This window comes from Amblyomma americanum, chromosome 5 (genome assembly GCF_052857255.1).
Source record: "Amblyomma americanum isolate KBUSLIRL-KWMA chromosome 5, ASM5285725v1, whole genome shotgun sequence".
Taxonomy (NCBI): Eukaryota; Metazoa; Arthropoda; class Arachnida; order Ixodida; family Ixodidae; genus Amblyomma; species Amblyomma americanum.
The window spans coordinates 177196281-177205565 of record NC_135501.1 but is presented as its reverse complement, the minus strand read 5'-3'; the positions used below and the strand labels follow the sequence as shown (position 1 = coordinate 177205565).

Genomic DNA, 9285 nt, shown 5'->3' with positions numbered 1-9285 from the left:
ATACTGGGCCATTTTCCTTCCCCGAAAACCAATTAAAAAAAATTTGTGTCAAGCTCGTGCATTTCTAAAAAAAATGTATAAAATTAAATCAAATTTTGCATTGCATTGCTTTGGGTGTACTTCCAGCTGATCGAGGAGAACATGCGATCAATTTGGCTTAACATCACCTGGGTAGAATGGTTCGATGGCGGCTCCATTTCAGGTGCCTTCCAAAGAGTCGACAAGGTTAGAAAAAATTATTTCATACTATACCGGGTGATTTTTGTTTTTTTTTGTTTATAGATTTTTTTTAATTTTGAGAAATTCATTAGTGCGGTTCGGACAGGTGCGTTATACGGGAAGCGTAAATTATGTAAGGGATATACCTTAATTTTAGGCGATAATTTGCTGAAATAGTTTGTAAACGTTTCATTTTAGATTTAGAATGACCAAGAATAAATTGCGAAAAAATCCTGTCAACATATACGGTGAGCCGAGTTTTAAAATTTTAGTAATCGGTCTTGTGGTAAAAAATATCGAACGTCAAAAATACGCATTACAAACCTGATTCTGGTGATAGTCCTGCCTTGCACAGGTATAAATGGCGTCGCTGCGCGTAGTGCTGTCACTGAAATCAAGATATATTCTTTTACACTTTCAAATAAACAAACGGCGCCTCCATCTGGTGCCTATGAAATGCGATCAATGTCATTTTATAAATGTACAATGCGGAAAAGCCGGGCATTGAACTCAGTATTTTTGACGAATGATGCTTCTAACCACATTGCAGACTAAGAAACTTTAAAAACAATGCTCAGCTTCAACGTGGGCGCGTCCTTCATTCTCTTAAATAACATTGCCACCTAAAATAAAAATAAAAAGTGACTGCGCCAGCACTGCTTCAGTGTTCGGCTTAAGAGCGTTAGCTGCGGGAGTCTCGAGTGTTTACATCGGCGTGCTCAGCAAGCGTAGAGACCAAATCCAAACATCCGCGGATGTTTCCTTCCCGTAAACATTCCTTCTAAGGCACAAGCAGCGCCATCTACCTCACCAATTTTGCACTACTATTGCAAAGCACTGCCACTTCCTCTATAACCCGTATATTTCCTCGTTATATCAGTTAATGAATTCATAAACATAAGCTTCTCAACACGACGAATCGTTTGACACCATCTGGAACCCGCTGCGGCAAACGTTGCGGCCGTAGTAACCCTCTGAAGGCCCTCGGAATGCGCGGTTTGGAGGCGGAAAGGTCGTCTTTGCAAATCCCACACATATTTTGATCTTCATCTCAATTAGTAATTTTATCCTCGGGAACATGCTAAGCCACTTCACACCATTGCGTCAAACGAGTGGCCCCTAAATTGTATGCAAACGGTGGTCCTGTGAGGGTGTCTCACTTCGATGACCACTGTACTGACAAATATATAAACGAATCGAATGCATACGCATCAATTCAGGCGCTAGGAGCCCACGGTTTCAATGTGATATTGTGTAGTCACGTGGGGTTCCGTTTTGGTCAACTGCACCTTCATTGCAGGCAGACGCTACCTTGACAAACGTAAGTAGTAAAAACTAACGTTCTTAAAAATTCAGTGCCAATGTTATTGATACGAAACCATCAAAAGTTCTATTACAAGAAAGGCAAGAAACGGGCGAATGCCAGTGTGTGTGTGTGTGCGCTCGCAGATGCCAGATGGTACAGAAAATCACAGAGATGGCAAGGAAAATAGGGTGACATCAACAAGCGGCTGTATGACGCACACAGTAAGCCGAGTACCGAAGCTTCGGACAATTCTATGCACTTCGTTCGACTATACTAAACACTCGCCATTGGCTGACCTTCATGTGGCGCCAGTTTTCCCCGACAAGATTCGCTGCTAAATTTTCACACAAAATTTTGCCGTGCAGCGTTCCGGGTGCTGTCATGGCGGTGGTAGTGGTTTTTTTAATTAAAATAATAGTAAAAAGGAAGGAAAAGATTTTTGCCAGCCCCGGCATCTGCCATCGATACTGAAGCACCTAAGCTGGGACAGCGGAAATAAGAGATAGCAGGCAGATTGGAGAAATGAAATTCAAGAGGTGAGGGGACAGGAAGAGAGGATGGGGGGAAGTAATATATACAAACTATTTGCACAATAAGAAATGTGTCCAGGTTGTGCGCTTGATTAGTTCATTTTAGAGGAATTAAAACACACGCGCACAGTACTGTGTTGGCTACAACTGGAGTGGGGCGTCCAGTTATTAATCGTTCAAGGTAGAACTTCGGCCCATAACATTTAACCAAAAAACACTCAACAAAAAACACACAAAACGCTATGTACATACGACACTGTTGTGGTCAGCCAGCATGAGTCTGGCTTCGTCATACTAAAATTCACGAAGCATGCACAGCGGCTCTAACCTCGAGAGCCACTCGGGAGGCTCCGCAGCGGCTTTCTGGATGGCCAGAAAACAGTCCATTCTTTCTCGAAAATAAATTCGGGCAGGTCGTGTGTCTTTGTCACAATAATAGCCTGCCATTCTGGAGCGCAACAATGAATGCATCTCTTTTCTGCTGGGCAAACATCAACATGCCCAGAAAGATCCATACTATCGATTTTTACTGAGAAGAAAAAAAATAGTATACTAATTCTCAGTGCTCATTTAAGGACACAAGTCTAAAACGCCACTTATGAAAATCCTGCATGTGCCCGTGTGTGCATTAGTTGTGCGTGAATAAGTTCGTTTTTTAGCTTTTTTACCCATTGCGTTGCCTGCAAGTATTGCATGCTACCAGGCTAACATCTCCACTGAGTGTCCCCTACTCCTCCTAGCATAGCAACCTTGTATTCGCCACGATCACAAGCTTCGTGCCTGGGGTGAAGAAGAAGAAAAGGACAACGGACATGAGTCCGAAGCTGGAGGCGACCTTCAGACTGCCCCATCGGCGTCGCCGGCGGCATGCGGCGCTGCTGTCCGAGATGCGGCTGCCCGACCGAACGCAGCTGCTGGTGGTGACGGGGGGCGCGGCCGCCTTCTTGGCGGTGCTCGCCTTGTCCGTCTTCCTGTCGTTCGGCTCGTACCGGGAGGCCATGGGGTCGAGCGAGGCCGCCCACTCGCAGCCCGCCTCGTCAATGCAGCCACCCAGGTTAGAAGCCGAGCCTTACCCGCCGCACCTACCTGAGCAACCTGTGCCCGATATCGACGACAGGATCGTTCTACCAGTGGAAGACGAGATATGAGGACGGCTGAGTGTCTGATTTCGGACTGATGCCGCGTGCTGTGGATGAAAATAACGGCCTCTGGTCCCTCGACACGTTCGGAAGTCTCATGAAATGTTGCACGCATGTCTATGGGCTGATAAAACGGCGACGTGTCAAGTGGCCTTGGGGTTCAGCCACACAGTATTCATCCCCGAATGACAGCCAGAGTCATGCAGTCCTTTCTGTGATTTCCGTCGACTGCTGGCATACTCTTTTCCTAATTGTGTGTTTAGTACCAACGTGCAAATTAAACACTGCAGTTAACACTGCGAAGCGGTATGCAGTCTTTGGTAGTCGCTAGCAATTAATTGGTCATGTTCAGAATCTTCTTCCCGCCCGCGACACTGCGCAAACCGTCGGTGGGGCAATCGGCGCCAAGTAGCCGCATGCGCTTCCGTACCACCAACTAAGATGCCTATGGCCCATTAGACTTCCGGTGCACGGGTTATCGGTGTCTCTAGTTATCGCCAGAAAAATACGACACGGCGCTGTTAGCAGACAGGCGAGGCTGCGCCGATTTTCGGACACCTGACCGCTTCATTGGGCACCCGTGTTGTCATGGCATGTGTTCAAGGTATAGGCTAACACCTATCTGTGACGTAATCAAGATGCAGAGGCGCTGCTGTCGCCAGCTGGGACGACTTGGCGTGAAAAGTACGGTTAGCAGCCATAGGAATAACATATAAACAAACGTTTTCAAAGCTCTGTTTTATTTCACAATGGATCTATGACGTCGTCCCTTCGTGAAGAACAACCAAACAAACATTTTCAAAGCACTTTTTTATTTCACAATGGATCTATGATATCGTTCCTTTGTGAAGAACAACCGAGTTCACCCCAGAACAGATTGTTAAAGTATGAAACGCCATTTAGGAGGCGATGTATATTTAAAACGCCACGTTACCTGCGCGTGGGGGTGATTCCCCCCACCATACTTTCTCACACTCTTCTTCAAAGCGTTCGTCAAGGGTTGACAGCTGATTTCATGGGTACTCTTTAAAACGGGCAATATATTCCGAAAAGTTTTTCATGCTTGTGTTTCGATGGGCCGCGCTCCCGCCCAGTACCCCCAGCTGGGATCACCCCAACGCGCACGTAACGCGGTGTTTGAAAAATATATCACCTTCGAAATGACATTTAATACCTTCACAATTAGAAACTACGATCAGAAAACTGACTTGAGAACTTTCGCTTCCATGCAGTCTACAGCGCGTTGCGCAATTGTACGCGCACCGTGGAATGTACATCACAGCTAACCCGGCGAATTGTTTGAGCTCAAATTTAGCACAGAAATGGCATTTTGTTGGCATAATTGTTTTTAGCCACATTTGTTTGGGGTTCTTGCCTACATCAAACAGTAAAAGTCGGATATTCGCATCGTCTGCGGCAACGACGAAACTGAAACAGGTCGCTTTCTCAGCTATTGCATTGGTGGCGCCATCTCGTTTCTCGTTGGTGAATATTCGGCAAATAATAATAATAAGAAGAAGAAGAATAAAGACAGGGACTGGAAAGATTTATTGAGTCAAAATGTACTAATTTAGTGGAAAGAAAAGTTTGTAACCCTTAGCATGGCAGTCGGTGAGATTCTAGCAAGAAATTTAGAACACCGGTACAAACAAATCTGTCGCTCAACCCAAATATGGTGGCGCCAAATGATAGCAAGAGTGAGCTGCTCAAACTAAGGCCAAGATGCTGCAAGGGCTCCTCCAGCAACCTTCTTCTCAAAGAGGTGTATCGGTGACAATAGAGCAAAAAATGCTGAATGGATTCAGGATCACGGCAAAATGCACAAAGGGGAGAGAGCGCCAAACCCGACTTGTATAAATAGAAATTTAGAGGGGGGGATGCGGCAGCGCAGCCTCGTCAGTGATACTTCAAGCTGCCGAGAGCAACAAATTTTCCTGTTACAATAAAAGGTGCGCATAATCCGCCGATGTTAAACGAGTTGTGTCTTGCGTGCTTAAAAACGCACGTCGCCGAAATCTAGATGCTGTAATATAGCCTGTAGCCGGGATGATTGGCAACACGGGGCCGCTGAGGGAAGCCTTTGCGAGATTATCAGCAATCTCATTTACTGTCACACTGCTGTGACCGAGAACCCATACTAAATGAACAAGGCTCAAATGCGGAGGAAGTAGGGATAAGAAAGTTGATAAAATGGGACCGTCAACCTGTGCAGCGAGGGACGAACACAAAGATAAAGAATCAGTAATTACTGCAACTACTGCAATAGAGGGGTCTAGCTTGCGTAGAGCAAGTACAACTGCTAGAAACTCTGCTTGAAGAATAGGGGTGAAATCTGGAAGGCGCAGTGAAAAGGACCAGTCTAAATGCGAGCAAAATATTCCTACACCTGCTTTTTCATTGCATTGCGATGCGTCAGTGGCTATTGCTCTATCTGTAGGTAGGCTCCTCAGATGATCTTCTAGAAGACCATTTAGAATACTTGGTGGCAACAGTTTTGCATTTTTTGGGAATATGTCGTCAAAAACAATGTGGATAGCAGGCCCATTGCGAAGCGCAGGAAGGATATCATAAATGTTTACATCTAAAGGCTGAAGTAATCTTTGCACAAACACTACCTGAGGGGAATTGAAACGAGACCAGGGGACACCAAAAATGGAGGTCGGCTGACAGCATAAAATGCTTTAGGAGCGGTGGAAATGGGATTCATAGATCCTGAGGTAAGTTTGCAACAGTTAAAAATTGAAGTCGTGATAACAGAGGCGGAATGCGGGCTTCAAGGTACAGCACATTGATAGCCACAAATTTTGGAAGACCGAGGCACATGCGAAGTGCTTCCCTCTCTAAAAGGACGAGAGGACGAAGTTTATAAGTAGCCGAGCCTGAAAACAACACTCACCCAAATTCTAAAATTGGCCTGACATACATTATGTAGATCATTAATAGCGCATCTCTGCGCATGCCGTACCGGTGATGACATAATCTCCGTAACATGCCATCGGCACGAGCCCCTTTCGCCGCGACATGGTCAATGTGAGGTCGCCAGGTGAGTTTGTTGTCATAAATGACCCCTAGGTATTTTAGGGATTGAACCTGCGGTATTATTTTTAACTGGCAAGTGAGAGAGACCACTACAGGAGTGAATAGAGGGAAAACAAGAGTGGCGCACTTGCCAACATTTAAATTCAGGTGTAATGCGCTCAACCAGTGCTCAAGTGTATTCAAATATGACTGCAACAGACCATACAGAGAATGTATATCCGGCGCAGCCGCAAAAAACGCAATGTCGTCCGCATACACGTAAGTGCGTACATTTTGATGGAGAGGAATTGAGCTCAACAGAATATTAAAGAGCACAGGAGAAAGAATAGCTCCTTGCGGTACCCCTCTCGTTTGTTTATACCTCTCTGAATGAACACCATTATAGACGCAAAAGAATTCCCTATAATATAGAAATGCAGATATCCAAGCAACTATATAATCTGGAAACTGAAGATACTGTAGCCTATGTATCAGGATGGAATGTTCTACACTGTCATAAGCTTTGGCGACGTCTAGCGTAACCAAAGCCGCGACCTGGCGTTGACGACGAGCAAGGAGAATTCTACTCTCAAGTCCAGCATGTGCCTTCCATATCGAACACGGTGGCCACAATGCGTTTTGACACGGGCTGAGTATATTTTTGCTGTCCAAGAAGGCTGACACCCAAATTAGTAACACCCTTTCTATTAACTTTACCACGTTTGATGTTAAAGAAATTCGCCTAATATTATCTAATTCATAGCCTCCACCCTGATTTTTAAGTAAAGGGATCACCTTGGACAGCTTCCACTCAGAAGGTATCCAAGCGTGTTTGAGAGAGTAGTTTATTAGGTGCAATAAGAAGTTGGGAGACTCTTCAAATAGAATCTTGAGCATCTTTGTGGTAACACCAACAGAACCAGGAGCAGCAGCTGGTAATCTCTGTACAACTTGCGAAAGCTGCGATAGATTATCTTGTGAGGCATTATTATTTGGCACCACTGACGCAAACAACATTGGTCGCAAAAGCAGTAGAGACGAAAACCGCTTTTGCAGGCCCGTGGCAATTAATTCAACCGCCTGGATAGCTTCTTTAGGTGACATAAATAACTACTGTAAATTACTAGAGGACGTGGGCAGTTTTCTAGACGGTAGAAAGCCAAATAGTGCAAGTTGGTTGCCCGACATCGAAATATAATCGAAATGTTCTGAGTCATATTTTTCATTCGCACAAGAAACTGTGCGTTTAAAGGTGGCTGCAAAAAATTATAATCACTCCAGTTATTTGGGTATTAGTTATGAAGAAGCTTTTTTTCATGCTGCCTTCCTCCACCAGTAATCTTTTGTGCGGTCCGCATTCCTCCAGGTAGAAGAATTCCCTTTTGTTGGCCGCACCATAAACTCCGACTTTTTACGGTATTCTTCTATAGCCAGACATACGCTTGCGGACTGGTGGGCCTCAGCGATGTTAGACGCCTTTTTTTTTTTCCAGAGCGCAACGTCGTCTGAAATCTGTCATAATTTACATGTGACCGCAACTGAGAAGACGCCTGAGTTACACGACATATATCAAAATGAATAGGTATATTTGAAAAATGCCATATTTGAAAAACGAACAAATACTGTAAATATTTGCAGTATTTCTTCGTTTTTCAAATCTGCCGCCACACCACTTTATCGCTTTGTTTGCGACGCAAGACCCGACTAGATTTATCTCGATTGATCGCAGCCAGGCAGAGCTGATTCTACATTGTTCCGGAATGTTCTAGTAACTTTTCACGCTTTATCTCGAAAGTTCGCTATCAGCTTTAAATTGAGCACGGCCGACAGCGGCGGGCATTCTGTTCGACGACCGCCGAGCACGTTTGTCGCTTCGCCGCCGCCGAGTGATTCAGTCCATTTTTGGTGAAAGTCAGCCCAATAAACAGTTTTCTTTTAGAAGACCCTTTCGTCCGTCTTCATCGCTGCTTCGAATGCCGTCGCCACTACGTGACAATATGGTCACTTGAGGTGCCGCAGTCAACCATCGACCAATTCGTTACGCCAATTCCAGGACAAGTGAACGTGAGATCTAAAACAGATTGAGTGTGTGAGCGAAGATAAGTGGCCGATCCTGAATTTAAGCACATCAGGCTGTGATCAGAAACTCAGTCCCAAAGGCGTTTGCAGCATAGTTTAGTCCTAAAACCCCACGACACATGGTGAAAATTGAAGTCGCCAGCCACGAGAACTGGGTTTTTAAACTAAGCGAGTAACATGTCCAAAGGTCTAACATCCTGGACTCCATTGGGGAAGTAACAATTTGCTATTGAAAATGGAGAGCACCCAGTAAGTACAAAGTCTAGTGCCAAAATCTCACAGTCAGGAGACATTTGTTGAAAAGATAACATAGCCATGTGGCAAAATTTTGAATGGACTAAAGTCAGTAAACCCCCTCCTCTTGACTAGCGGTCTAGGCAAAATGAACAGTAATTTTTGATATGGAAATGTTTGTCAGTTGAAAGCCAGGTTTCTTTCAGAATTATGACATCCGCATTAAGCTGGGTAGAAATGCACTGTAAATCTGTGGAAGCTGAATGAATAGCGCGACAGTTCGACTGTAGAACTCGCAACGACGCTGTGGTTGCGAAAGAATAGCAGCAGCAACTGCCTGCCATAAAATGGTATCCTTGGGCTTGGTGCCAAGCTGTTCCTTCTTTGATTTGGGCTGGGTAAGTGGAGAAGACGACGAATGAGGCATGGGGGACCGGCTGCACTTGAGAACCCGCGCATCAGGTTCCATCATCTCGGAATCATAGATGATACCATCGTCACTCGAGGTACCTGAGGTAAGTACCGCGGAAATGCTGTAGTACGTTCCTGGGGCTGAGATGCTTCAGGAATTGTAGACCCGGTAGGAGTAGAGGGAATTGCTGTAGAGAGAGGGGCCAAACCGGCCTGCGCAGCATGTGTAAGCTGAGTCGCTAGAACGTTTGTAAGGGACTCCGATACACTTGCGACAATCCTTTCTACCATTTTAGACATTGAAGCCTCAACAGCAGCCTTAATTGCCTGGGACAGCATCGAGTCTAAC

The 9285-nt window shown here is 45.2% G+C and overlaps 1 protein-coding gene across 1 annotated transcript in view; it reads left to right on the top strand.

The window, feature by feature from the left end:
* The first annotated feature begins 9010 nt into the window (after positions 1 to 9010).
* LOC144134390 (uncharacterized) overlaps positions 9011 to 9285 on the top strand; it is a 40630-nt gene continuing 40355 nt past the window's right edge. Inside the window, exon 1 of the mRNA XM_077667312.1 lies at positions 9011 to 9040. Coding sequence (XP_077523438.1) covers positions 9011 to 9040 — 30 coding nt within the window. The remainder of the gene's footprint in view (positions 9041 to 9285) is intronic.